This window comes from Oryctolagus cuniculus, chromosome 8 (genome assembly GCF_964237555.1).
Source record: "Oryctolagus cuniculus chromosome 8, mOryCun1.1, whole genome shotgun sequence".
NCBI lineage: Eukaryota > Metazoa > Chordata > Mammalia > Lagomorpha > Leporidae > Oryctolagus > Oryctolagus cuniculus.
Genome location: NC_091439.1, coordinates 77718126 through 77732602, shown reverse-complemented (window position 1 = coordinate 77732602; position 14477 = coordinate 77718126). Strand labels below are relative to the sequence as shown.

Here is a 14477-nt window from a genome sequence, read left to right as displayed (position 1 = left end):
CGGAACGAGCATGAATAGGGACCTCAGTGTCACTAAGATCGTTCATCTAAATGACAAGCTGCTGCTGACTTGAAGTCACAAAACGGAGCTTGAGTAGAAAGGGACAGAGGGACGCTTCCTCTCGCTGGGCCTCGACAGTGGCCTTCAAGTTCTTCAGGAAACAGAACGGCAACTGTGGTTGCGGATATCACCTTCATCTATTACTTGGGGAAACAAAAGCCCTTTCTATTTCATTTCATTCCAGGCTGATTTACATGCGTATTTTTTCGCCTAACTCAGAAATTATAAATAAAATCTCTGTAAGAACTAGTTACTTTCCCTTTCTTTTAGGAGACCCCTAAGTGCTCTTCCAGGAGTCCGAATGCCATTCCAGTAAATGGCAAAGCCAGTTAACATTGTGCATAAGTGCGTGTGTGTGTGTGTGTGTGTGTGTGTGTCAATTTTGGTTTCTTTTGTTTTTTGTTTCTAACCACAAAACCAGAAGGGGAAGTGTGGGAGCAGGTGGGCTGGGCTGTGGCAAACAACCTCATGACACATCTCTCCGCCTCCCTGTGTTGCTGGAGGATGTTGGAGCAGCATTTAAATCCCGAGAGGCTCCGGCTGTCAGCAGCAGGAGGAGGCAGAGAGCGCAGCATCCTCTGGGACTGGACTCATCTCGGGCCAGTTGCAGCCTTCTCAGCCACACGCCGACCAAGGTAAGCCTGCAGCCTGCTCCGACTGTGTTGCTGTCCATACTTTCAGTTGAATTTCATGGGCAAGTTCAAGTTGTAAGGAAAATAGTTTAAGCTGTGATGCTGTAACAGTTAGACTGCAGTTTTTGTGTTGTTGTTGAATAAGCAGATCAGATATGTTACAAGTCTGGAACCAAAGTGCTCAGATATTTTGAAAGCCAAATGCAAAACTTAGAAACATACCTATTGAATTCTCCAAAGACCTGAAGCAACTGCTTCCAGTCAGAAAAAAGTAAAATTCTATGCCCCCTTGGAATGAGTGTGTGTCTTTTAAATGGCTGGATGACTGTGGAGGCATTAAATAAAGAATAATCTTTTGTGCTATTGTAAACCACTGATAATGCTATTTTTAAATGATTTGGTCTATCTCATTTTCAAGGAAAAAATCCTTTCTGCATATTTTACTTCTGTGTTTAGCTGTTAAAAATGTCAACAAGAAATTTTTTAAAACCTGTATGCTTTCACTATTTTCTTCTTCATTTCAAACTTCTAGACTACCTTACCTAAATAACTAACTTGAAAGATAGCTATAATTCAACTAAGCAGCAGCTTCTTAATAATTTGGGTGTAAGAATGTGTTTTAAATGCATGCTGGAGAAATGGGGACAGCAAATTTCTTTCATTTTTTTTTTGCCCTTTGTGTTTTTCTTCTCTGAATATTAGGTACTCCCATGCGTGCTTATTATTTTAATTAAATTTCTGTTGATAATGCTTTTAGGTTTAGATATCGAGTAGGGGTGATATAATCTCTGGAACTCTAAATTAAAAACTGAATAAAATGGAGACTTGTAAAATTCCCCTCTCACTTGTCTAACAGTGAAGTGGAAAATGGAAGTGACAAACATGAATTCCAAAGACCATGTTACAAACAGACGAGTTAGTCCAACAAGTAGAATACATTCAACAGAATGTTTTACTTGTGATTGTTGATTATTTTGTAATGTGGCAGATTTTTACATTTTAACCTATGAAGCTGTTCTTACAAAATATTTTGCAGGAACAATCACCACCATGAGAATCGCTGTGATTTGCTTTTGTCTCTTGGGCATGGCCTACGCCCTCCCGGTGAGTGCTGCTACTCTTACAGGAAATTCACAGGAATAAGTGAACTGGGTGCCTTCTTGTGCTAGAACACAATCCCGCAGTAACGTTGCTTCCTCTTTTCTGTTTGAAAGGTTAAACACGCTGATTCGGGCAGCTCCGAGGAAAAGCAGGTAAGCACCTTTGAAGTCTGTCATCTAGTGAGATTGGTCATGTATTCATTGCCAGGAGTAGCCAAACATCTTTGTTGCAATTTGACTTACCTTCATGGTCAAGCCCATTCATTTACAACCCTGCTAATTGACCTCTGTTATGAATCTAGACCCAACCTAAGCACAGTATAGTTTTTGATAAATGCGTGTTCTTAAAAGCAAGCTGGGCTTGTTTTAACATGATAAAATAATTATCTGGGTCATAATCACATGTGAAGTGAATTCCATGAAGTGGTGTGACTTTCTTTCCATGAGTCAACCTGCTTTTCTAGAAGCAGAAAATTCCATCCTTTGCTTTACTTAGGGGAAAGCTATGTTTGAAATTCACCTTGGCTATGGCTCAGGACTGTTGTCTGACCACAATATCGCCTAAGAAATTTGTAGGACGCCCATTGTGCAAAGAAGGTCTACTTGTGCTGTTTGTATCTATTGTGCTCGTCAGCTGACTTTAGATCACATTTTTCAAACCAAGCATAAGACCAAACCAAACTATTATAATGATTTGACCAACACCCTAGAGGTACCTGCCCCTCCACAATAGATGAAGCTGTGCCAGCCACACAACAAATGGGCCTTGTTCTGAGAAGCTTGGACAAAAAGGCACACAGAGTTCAATTCCAGATGAATAGAATAGAGGCCAATGCAGAGTTGCCTAGGGTCACGGCCATTAGACTGCTTAATGAAGACATGAAGAGAGGTGCTCTGTGTGTGTGTGTGTGTGTGTGTGTGTGTGGCTGTGCATGTGTGTACATGTGTCTGTTGATTTGCGAACACAGATAGAATCACAATAACAAAGTAGAAAAGCTAACATCTCCAAAGAAGGTACAAGCCATACTATTCAAGGAAAGAACTGGTGCCTTTTAAAACAGAATAAAATCTGGCAAGGGTACATTGATGAAAGGCACATAGGCCATGACATTATGTCACTAAAGTCATGTACCATTGCTAGGAGAAATTCTCTCTCTTGCTCTCTCTCCCCTAGCATATTATAGTTATTTTCTAGACAAATAAGTCTCTGGCGGCTTAGAAAAATAGAATTCTTGTGCAACAATGTTGATATATTTTGTACTGTCTGATAAGACAGCCACTGGACACACATGGCTACTGAGCACTCAGAATGTGACTATGGCACCGCATTGGCCTGGTGGTTAAGATGCTGGGTAAAGACTCCATGTTCCATCTCAGAGTGCCTGAGTTTAATGCCCCATCCCAGCTTCTGATTCCAACTTAACGGCTTATACAGACCCTGGTAGGTGGCAATGATGGCTCAAGGGATTGGATCCCTGCCACTCTTGAGAGAGCTGAATTGGGTTCCATTCCCTGGCCGGCACTGCAGCTCACTAGGCTAATACTCCGCCCTGCGGCGCCGGTACCCCGGGTTCTAGTCCCAGTTGGGGTGCCGGATTCTGTCCCGCTTGCTCCTCTTCCAGTCCAGCTCTCTGCTGTGGCCCGGGAAGGCAGTGGAGGATGGCCCAAGTGCTTGGGTCCTGCACCCACATGGGAGACCAGGAGGAAGCACCTGGCTCCTGGCTTCAGATCAGCGCAGTACACTGGCTGTAGCGGCCATTTGGGGGTGACCCAACAGAAGGAAGATCTTTCTCTCTGTCTCTCTCTCTCACTGTCTAACTCTGCCTGTCAAAAAAAAAAATCCATTCCCCAAATGGTCACAACAGCCAGGGCTGGGCCAGGTGGAATCCAGGAGCCAGGAGCTTCTTCCAGGTCCTCCCATGTGGGTGGCTAGGGCTCAAGTATTTAAATCATCATCTGCTGCTTTTTCTAGACTATTAACAGGGAGCTGGATCAGAAGTGGAGCAGCCAGGACATGATCTAGCACCCTATTTTTTTCATATTAATTAACTTATACTGAAATAGCCATGTGTGGCTAGTGGATACCATACGAGCAGCCTTAGGGAGTTTCTCCTTGCTCCACAAAAGGGAAACAAGGAAGATCGGCTGTAATTCCAGGCATCCCTGCTTCCAGTTCTTTATCTGAGCTGAAAATCCAGTCGGCAAAGACAGGACAGGAAAGCACAGTATTAGGATCAGTGTTAACAGCCAGTGTGCCTGGGTTTGAGCTCTACCCCTTACTACGACTTAGCTCACTGTGGCTGTTTCCTGATGTGTGGAATGGGCAAACTCGCGATGCCTGTCCTGCAGGCAGCTGAGAAGCCGCAATGAATTCATATTTGTAAAGCAGGTGAAAAGAATAACTGGCCCACGGCAAGTGCTACTAGGAGTTCAATGCATGAATCTGCAAGCAAACTAAATTATAAAAACAGACTCTAAGTCTCTGGCTGACTACATGAATGCATACTGTGTCTGTCCATCCAGAGGCTCAGTGAAGCATAGCTGTTTTTTCAGGTGATCTCTTATAGACCTTTGTTTCTTTCATTAATAATGACAAGCATGCAACTTCTTTTGACAGCTTTACCACAAACACCCGGATGCTCTGGCCACATGGCTAAACCCTGACCCATCCCAGAAGCAGAATCTCCTAACACCGCAGGTATTTTTAAACTTCTTAAAACTAAACAACAAAAGACAGCTTCCAAGCAGGCCACCGGGGCTGGATAAATGGATCATTCCTGCCTTTTGATAAATGTGTACTTAAGAGACCAATTGATCTGCCACATTGGTTTCTTCCTGTACTAAGGCAATGACCAATGAGATTGAAATATAATGCTTGCTTTGGGTCGGAAAGACTAATTTTTGAATCAAACGCTATGGATATACGATGTATACTGATACATGCCCTTCTTTCCTCAGAATGCTATGTCCTCAGAAGAAAAGGATGACCTTAAACAAGAGGTGAGGTCTCACATTCAGTTTAGGAAGCATTACACCTTACAGAGACAGGAAAACCCATTGCAGGGCCTCTCTTCTAAAGAAATTCCATTAGCAAATTTCTCGGGAAAACATCAGTCCTAAAACTTGCTCAGAAAGAAAACATGTATCTATTAAATGTCATTAATACTATATTTCTTCAGATAAGTTTAGTGTTGCAGGAAATGTTAATAATGCCTGCTATTTGAAACACTCAGCCTCTTGCAATTCATTTATGGTGTTTTGTAGATGTCTTATCTAATATCTAAAGGTATCTAATCAATGCCTTCCAAGGCCAAGAGTGTATCCGGGAGGGTTTCTGTTCCTAACATAAGAGTTTACTTGACAATTATTCTGTTCATTAGGATTATTAGTATGCCTTGCTGAGCAAAGGAATGAATTACAAGGATTTTCTGGGGCAGGTATTCAGCCTAGCAGTTAAGATGGTGGTTCAGATGCCTGTGTCCCATACTGGGGTACCTGAGTTTGATACCAGGCACTGGTTCCTCATGCCAGCTTCCTGCTAGTGTAGACCCTGGAAGGCAACAATGATGGCCCAAATTAGTGGGCTCCTGCCACCCACATGAGGGACCTGGATTGAGTTACTGGATCCCGGCTTTGGTTCAGTTCATCCCTGGCCACTGCAGGCATTTGAGGAGTGAGCTGGTAGATGGGAGCAAGCGCCCCACCTCCCCTTCTCTCCCTGGCTCTTAAATAAATAAATGGAATTGTATTTCTTTTAATGTTATTTTCCTTAAGATTCAGTTTGAATATGCTATTTAGATAAATGATTCATTGTACTTGCGGATTTGAACCATATTAGACTAACTGGTTCATATTGAGCTGCAGTTCACCCACACATGCATAACAAGGTCACCTTTCGATTATCCCTATAGAAGGGAGTCAGTTATCGGCTTTGACACATGCATTAAAATATGAATGCTCTGAACTCTTGGGAATTCTCACAACTCTGTATCAGTATCTATTGCATTATTGAATTTAGTAAAATAATATCTAATATGTACAAGAAATGTTTTTATCAATATGAATGTTATATTTATGAGTCAAAGAGATCCATGAAAACATTTTTATTGAAAAGCAAGAAAAGTACCTGAGAATATTATTCTAGTTATCCTTGCAATAAAGAAGATGTTACAACATGACCACTTTGGTGCCTAAAAGCCATGGAGTATACTGTGGGTGCAAAGATTCTGAAAATCAATAAAAGGAAGACAGTAGAATACTAATGCATTTAAAGCCTAAGGAAAAATAAAAGCCCATAGACTAACTTCCTGTGCCAACCTGATTTTCAGACCCTCCCGAGTAAGTCCATTGAAAGCCACGACCACATGGATGATATTGATGAGGATGAGGACGATGACCACGTGGATAACCAGGACTCCAATGAATCCGACGATGCCGACCACCCCGATGACTCTCACCACTCCGACGAGTCCCACCAATCTGATGAGTCTGATGAAGTCACTGTGTACCCCACTGAGGATGCAGCAACCACAGTTTTCACTGAAGTCGTTCCCACAGTAGAAACATACGACGGCCGTGGTGACAGTGTGGCTTACAGACTGAAGAGGTCAAAATCTAAGATGTTCCACGTCTCTAATGCCCAGGTAAATCTTTTAACAAGCACGTCTGATGATTGTGACCAGAGCTCAGCTCTAGGAAACCAGAGTCTACACATTCATTCTTGCATTCAGCAAGCAAATGTTTGTTAGTAACTTTTCTTGACACTGAGGTGAAACCTTCTTCCACTTGGTGGGTTTTGTTTAAGTTTATGTGATTTTCCCCTCATGTTGTCTCACACAAAATTCTATTTTTTCGAATTCTTGTTCTAAAGCATTTATTGTGCTCAGTTTTTTTGGACCCCCCCCAAAAAAAATTTTGGAAAACTATAATTGGTTTTAATACATAAGGGTTGTGTTTTGAGGTTAGTTACCACTGAGGAATTATAGAGCTGCAAATTACACTGAGCCTTCAGTCAGAGGGTCTGGATTTGACATAGTTTGTCAGTGACTATGCACTTTACATTTTAACTTTTAATTCACTCTGCCTTTAAGTAAAACAGATAGTGAGACCTATTTCCCAGGCCTTATGATATATAGGTGATGTACCTATTAAATTAAGGATATGACTGACATGAAAAGGCTGCGTAAAGTACAAAGTAGCATGCTGGTATTTTTTTTTAATTCAACCAAATTTAGACAATTTTCAGTATAATTTGATCTAGAAGTTAGAAAGCTGAAAGGAATGACAATGTCTCCCCCGTGGCTGTCCAAATACTTCTATTTCTGTTTGTGCTCCTATTAGTATCCTGGTGCTTCAGAGGAAGACCTCAGCTCACACGTGGACAGCGAGGACTTGGATGATACACCCAGGGCCATCCCAGTGGCTCAGCACCTGAATGTACCTTCTGATTGGGACAGCCAGGAGAAGGACAGCCATGATGTAAGCCAGGTGGATGACCACAGCGTGGAAACCCAAAGTCACGAGCAGGCCAGACAATATAAGCGCGAGGCCAATGATAACAGCGTGGAACATTCCCACAGCATCGATAGTCAGGAAAGTTCCAAAGTCAGCCAGGAATCCCAGAGCCGTGAATTTCGCAGCCACGAAGACAAGCTAGCCATCGAGCCGAAGAGTGAAGAGGATGAAGAGCACAGACAACTCCGTGTTTCTCATGAATTAGATAGTACATCTTCGGAGATCAATTAAAAAAGAGAAGGAAAGCCTAATTTCTGATTTTGCTTCTAGTAAAAAGAAAAAAAAATACATGATAGCAAGATGCCAGCCAATATGAAATGCTGATTTCTCATTTTGGTGGATGAATGTATACGTAAGTGAATCTGGAAATAGAGAATGTTTTTAATCAGTAGTGTAGTTTGTTGTTTCGTGTTAACTCCTTCATAAAATAAAAGCTCCAGCATTTTGTCTAAGTTCTCCCCACAGAAGAAATGCAAACTATCACTGCATTTTAATGTTTGGTTGTATTTTATGAGTAGAAACTTATGGAGAAGGAGACAAAATACTTTTACACACTTTAAAAAATGTAACACTTTATGTCATTATCGTCTTTTGTTTTTCAAATTAGTGTATATTTTGTTGTGATTTTTGCTGTGAATAAATCTTTATCTTGAGTGTAATGAGAGTTTGGTGATATCAGATGCTTTCCTTGGGGGGTTTCCCACAGCTGTGGGAATTAACAAAAGGGGACTGAGTAGAGAGCAATCTAGGTCCTGGGAGATCAGCGAGATCAGCTGTTCAGTTTACTGATGGAGCTGCAGTTCCCCGCCAGGGAGACAGGGGGCGAGGGGAGTTGAAGTTCAGTTGGAACTCCTCCAGCCAGAGGCCACAGCCACCCAGGAGAAAGGGCTGTTTTCTAATTTTAACAAAGCTAATGGATAAATCACTGAAAGCCTAGATGCAATCAGAAATCAATTTTGTTTCCCATTACTACCCATTAATGTGCTCAGTAATTGCTACTCCATTAATGTGCTTTCCTGTCCTTGATGAAACCTTGTATAGATCCCATAACTATTCTTTTTTTTTAACTTTTATTTAATGAATATACATTTCCAAAGTACAGCTTATGGATTACAATGGCTTCCCCCCCATAACTTCCCTCCCACCCACAACCCTCCCCTTTCCCGCTCCCTCTCCCGTTCCATTCACATCAAGATTCATTTTCAATTCTCTTTATATACAGAAGATCAGTTTAGCATACATTAAGTAAAGATTTCAACAGTTTGCACCCACATAGAAACACAAAGTGAAAAGTACTGTTTGAGTACTAGTTATAGCATTAAATCACAATGTACAGCACATTAAGGACAGAGATCCTACATGAGGAATAAGTACACAGTGACTCCTGTTGTTGACTTAACAAATTGACACTCTTGTTTATGGCCTCAGTAATCACCCTAGGCTCTTGTCATGAGTTGCCAAGGCTATGGAAGTCTTTTGAGTTCACCGACTCTGATCATATTTAGACAAGGTCATAGTCAAAGTGGAAGTTCTCTCCTCCCTTCAGAGAAAGATACCTCCTTCTTTGATGGCCCCGTTCTTTCCACTGGGATCTCACTCACGGAGATCTTTCATTTAGGTGGGGGTTTTTTTGTTTTTTTGTTTGTTTGTTTGTTTTGCCAGAGTGTCTTGGCTTTCCATGCCTGAAATACTCTCATGGGCTTTTCAGCCGGATCCACATGCCTTAAGGGCTGATTCTGAGGCCAGAGTGCTGTTTAGGACATATGCCATTCTAGATCCCATAACTATTCTGATCACTCCCAGATAATTTTAAAAATATAGAGTCCATTTGTAATGGGAAAATTATTTAAATTACTTTTTTAAGGAAAGGTTTTGTTATTTATTTGAAAGGCAGAGTTACAGAGAGAGAGACAGAGAGAGAAAGACATCGTCCATCAGCTGGTTCATTCCCCAGATGAGCACATCGGCTGGGCCAAGCCAGGTCAAAGCCAAGAACCTGGAATTCCATCCAGGTCTCCCATAGGGGTGGCAGGGACCCAAGCACTTGAGCCATCTTCTGCTGTTTTCCCAGGTAAGGGCTGGGTCAGAATGGAGCAGATGGGACTTGACCCGGTGCTCATATGGGATGCTGGCATCTCAGGCTGCAGCTTAGTCAGCTGCACCACAACACCGACACACAGGAAAATGTTTAAATTCTGTGTCAGAAGATAATCAGAATCCTCAATTTCATTTAAAACTAAAATTTCTGGAAGACTTAAGTAAAATAAGCTCCTTTAATCTGTGTCTTATTAATCTGCTTTTTCTAAAACTAGATATTACATATGGAAGTTTTAAAAATCTTCTATTGTCCCTTGGAATTAAAGGAAAAATATTAAAATTGTGCAATTTCTAAAAAGGAAATATTGAAAACAAAATCTATAGGATAGAATGATACCAATGATAACATGTAAATCCATAATCTTAAATTCTTACAAGAATCTAAAAAATAAGTAAATTGAGCACACATTTTTTAAATAAAAAAATTATCAAAGAAAGCAGAATAAAGGAAAGTTAAAAGTAAAAGTAATGAGGTAGAGAATAGAAAACAGTAAAAACTAATAAATCAAAATTATGCTTCAACAAAATAGGTAAACCACTAACTAATCTAGTAATTTTTCTAAAATAAAACAAATACAAAATAAAAACAAAAAGATAACCAATAAAACTAAGGGAATTTTTAAGTTACAAGGAACTACTATGCACAATTCTATACAAACCAAATAGAAATTTGACAAATTTTCTTGGAAAATATGATACTACACCAAAATCAACTTTTGTATACATAAAAAGCATAGACAAATATATTTCCATAGAATAATGAGAAAAAGATTATCAAAGAATAACTATAAAAAAACTAGATCCACAATATTTTATGGGGAATTCTATCAAATCTTCAAAGATCAGATGATTTTAATGTAGTTGAAAGCATAGAAGGATACAAAATGAAGGAAAATCCCCAAGTGATTTATACAAAACAAGTGTGAATTTGACACGTAAATCTGAAGAAGAATGCCAACACACGCACAGAACTATCCTGCAGTCTTACACGTGACTAGCAATGGAAGAATTCTAAATAATATATCCACAAACAGGTGTCAAAGCAAGTGCAAAGAACAAATCATAATTAAGGAAGGCCTATGCCAGCACTTTGGTGCTTCAGTTATCTGTGGATTCATTCTTAGAAGTCACCATATTTCTAGTGATAAGGAGAAAAATGCACGAATAGATTTCTCAAAATTAAACAGGACTTTGTATTAGTTCTTGCTGTGAAAATAAGTAACAAACACACTCAAATTCTCTCAATGACTACAACATGTAGTATTTACTTTTCTCTCTCAACAGTCTCTGGGTTAGCCATGGTTCCCTGTGATTCAGGCCATGGGGTGGATTCAGGTCTGCTTCATTTCTCTCCAATTAGGAATCCACATCTACCCAGGACATGTCCTACCAATGATAGAGGAAGAAACATCAGAGAAATTAGCAGAGACATGATGTGTTAGGCTCAGAACTGGAACAAGGCCACTTTTAATCAAAACCCATTGTTCAGAGCAAGTCATATGGTCAAATGCAATGGCAGTAGAAAGTAAAATGTTCCCCTCCCCTGGTGCATCATGATAAAAAAGGGGAACTGGAAATACTTGTGAGAAAATTATAAAACTGTAAAAGCTTGTGATGAATTTCAACACATTCCTGATTTTATAAAATAAAGTTACAATTAAAGGACATTTTCTTAAATGGTGAACAATTGTATACCTCAACCTCAAAACCAGCAACATACTTAATGGAGAAACACAAGGGGCATGACCATTGAAATCAGGGACGAAGCAAATATGTTCTTTATCTCCACTACAATTTTTGTTAGGTGCTAATGCACCTAAGAACTAGTTAGGAAAAAATTAAATATTTCTGCATAAGTGATAGAATATTATACCGGGAAAACAGGGAATGACTATTGACAATAAGAACTAATAAATTCAGTAAGATAGTATGATAAAAATTTTACCTAAAACAGATTTTTTTAAAGCACAAACAACAGGCATTTAGAAGATATACGTCATTTGATACAGAAATTTTAAAAGGATAAAGTATTTTAGGGTAGATAGATCTATATCAGAAAACAAAGCAAAATAAAGCAAAACTAAACAAAAGATTGTTCCTCAATGGAGGAGACAAAGACTATAAACAATTATCCATTCTCCAAATGACTATTCTGTTCAAATACATTACATTTCAGGTACTCTATTAGTTGCATCAGATCAGGGAGAACATATGATATTTGTCTTTTTGGGACTGGCTTATTTCACTATGTATTATAGATTCCAGTTGTGACCGTCTTGTTGCAGAAGACAGGATTTTGTTTTTTTGTTTTCTGGTGGTTTTTTTACAGCTGAGTAGTGAGCAAACTGATAATAGATCATTGTAAAAATTAAGAATGAGAATCCTAGAGGGAGGAAAGGGAGGATTGGAATGTAGGTGGCAGGGAGGGGAAGCCCCACTTTGTTCCTAAATCTGTATATAATAAATATATGAAACTTGTATAACTTAAACAAAAAAAAAAAAAAACAGAAAAACAAAACTAGTAGAGTACTCTTGAAATGCAAAAAAGACTTCAACGAATCAAAATAAATTGTTATTGTTTTTATATAGGACTGTTCAATACTATAAAGATACTAATTCTCACCAAGTAATATATAATGTAATGTTATTCCAATCAAAATAAAAGTAAGCTTGGACCAGCGTTGTGGTGCAGTGGATTAAGCCATCACCTGCGCTGCCAGTATCCCATGTCACAGTGCCAGTTCAAGTCTCAGCTACTCCATTTCTAATCCAGCTTTCTGCTAATGCACCTGGAAAACGCAGTTGAAAATGGCCCAAGTGCTTGGGCTCCTGTCACTCATGTGAGAGACCCCAGTGGAGTTCTGGACTCCCAGCTTCCACCTGGACCAGCCTTGGTTGTCGCAGCCATCTGGGGAGTGAACTAGTGGATGGAAGACTGTCTCTCCCTCTCTCTGTGTTACTCTGACTTTCAAATAAGTAAATAAATTTTAAAAATAAAATGAGGGGCCGGCGCTGTGGCATAGCAGGTAAAGCCACTGCCTGCGGCACTGGCATCCCGTATGGGCACCAGTTCAAGTCCCATTTGCCCTACTTCCAATCCGGCTCTCTGCTATGGCCTGGGAAGGCAGTAGAAGAAGGCCCAAGTCCTTGGGCCCCTGCATCTGCGTGGGAGATCCAGAAGAATCTCCTGGCTCCTGACTTCAGATTCGTGCAGCTCCGGCCATTGCAGCCAATTGGGGAGTGAACCAGCGGATGGAAAACCTTTCTCTCTCTCTCTCTCTCTCTCTCTCTCTCTCTCTCTGCCTCTCCTCTCTCTGTATAACTCTTTCAAATAAATAACTAAATCATTTTAAAAAATGATGCTGGTATCCCAGCTGGACTCTGGTTTGTGTCCCTGCTGCTCCACTTCCAGCACAGTTCCCTGCTAATGCACCTGGGAAAAGCAGCAGAAGATGGCCCAAGTGCTAAGGCCCTGCCACCCACATGGGAGATCCAGATGAAGTCCCTGGCTCTTGGCTTCAGCCTGGCCCAGCCCTGGCCATCTGGGCTATCTAGGAGTGAACTAGCAGGTGGGAGATCTCTCTCTCTCTCTCTCTCTCTCTCTCTCTAACTCTGACTTTCTAATAAGTAAATATTTTAAAATAAATAATAGAACATATTTGAAAATAAAATTTAAATTTAAAAAATCTATAAAAGTAAGCTTTTCCTGTAGCTATGCAAACTAATTCCAAAGTTATTTTTCTGTATAGAAAAATAAGCGTAAGTAGAATGTGAAGGAAAGCAATGACAAATTAAAGCACTAAAAGGGGCACTCACCCTAACAAATATTATAACATACTGTGACACCTCTCTAATCGAGACATTGTGGGACTGGCACGTGAATGGTCAGTGGAAGAGAAGAGAACAGTAAGTCCAGAAATAGATCCAGGCTCTGTTGGAAACTACTGTATGATGACGTGATGTCAAAGATCACTTGAGAAAACAGAGACTTTGAAATAAATGGTGCTGGGAGACTGAATATCCATTTGGACAAAAATAAAATTGGATCTGTATCTCACACCATACAAGAAAATAGTCTCCAAATAGATCAGAGATCCAAAGGTAAAATGAAACCAAAAGAAAAAATATCAACTACCTGAGCGAGTTTACAGTCTTCGTGTGGGGAAAGCTTTTCTACCTGTGAAAAGAAAATGCCACCATGCTCGAGGACACCCCCAGTTAAGTGCAGCAGTCGCTTGCACTCCGTGTGGCACTTCTTCATGATCAACCACAGGTGACAGCCTGGGTAACACAGCATCCCATTTGCCATGGCAAGTGGCTCAGCACAGTGTTCAAATCCAAGGGTGTGACTACGTTAATCCTGCAATTGCATTTGTGAATGATAGTCCCATTCCGCAAGCTTGTCCCACGAGGCCCATGCACTGTGGAATGCTGGGGCAACCATATTCTTAGACAGGAAGCACCAGGGACGAGTTTTGGTGAACATGTCCGTTTTATCACCGATCAAGCTAATTCAGGGCAACACTAATTCTATAGGATAGAACCAATATTGGTGCCACTATGTTTGTCCAATCTGCTTGAAGGTCACGTAGGCTAGTAGCTTCCCAGGTGGGCCTGGGCCACACCCGGGAGCAATTTACCCAATTGGCCTTCAACAGAAGGCGGGAGTGGGGGAAGTGTGCCTGGGGCTCCTGCCGCCTGCCAGCAGTCAGGTTAACCCCCTGCATGGGCAGTCTCCCAGCCAGGTACAGGACCACCCAGACCATTCAAAGACTTCCCTGAACCACTTCTCTAGCAGTCGGGGCTCATTCAGAAGACAAGAAACACCAGTGATTTCAGCAGGGAAATTTTAGGATAAGGAGTTATGAATTGCAACCAGGGCTAACCAGAGAGGATAAAAAAAGACCTTGATCAATTTTGTAAAACTGAGAGAGCCCAAATAAGGAACTGCTTGCAAAGCACAGCTCCCTCTCCCAGATGCTGAGATTCAAACTTCTTTGGAGAGGGTGTCTCTGAAACTTAAGGAATGGCAGAGAAGTTTTCTGTGTTATCTTGGATCGAGCCTGGTGCACAA

At 40.7% G+C, this 14477-nt stretch overlaps 1 protein-coding gene across 2 annotated transcripts; it reads left to right on the top strand.

Moving 5' to 3' along the window:
* Positions 1-550: 550 nt before the first annotated feature.
* On the top strand, positions 551-7970 carry SPP1 (secreted phosphoprotein 1). Of its 2 annotated transcripts, NM_001082194.1 has the most exon segments (8): positions 621-695; positions 1729-1796; positions 1907-1945; positions 4410-4490; positions 4751-4792; positions 6121-6435; positions 7133-7840; positions 7870-7969. In NM_001082194.1, coding segments are annotated over 6 exon segments (936 nt in total). In that variant the 5' UTR covers positions 621-695; positions 1729-1742; the 3' UTR covers positions 7538-7840; positions 7870-7969.
* Positions 7971-14477: the final 6507 nt, after the last annotated feature.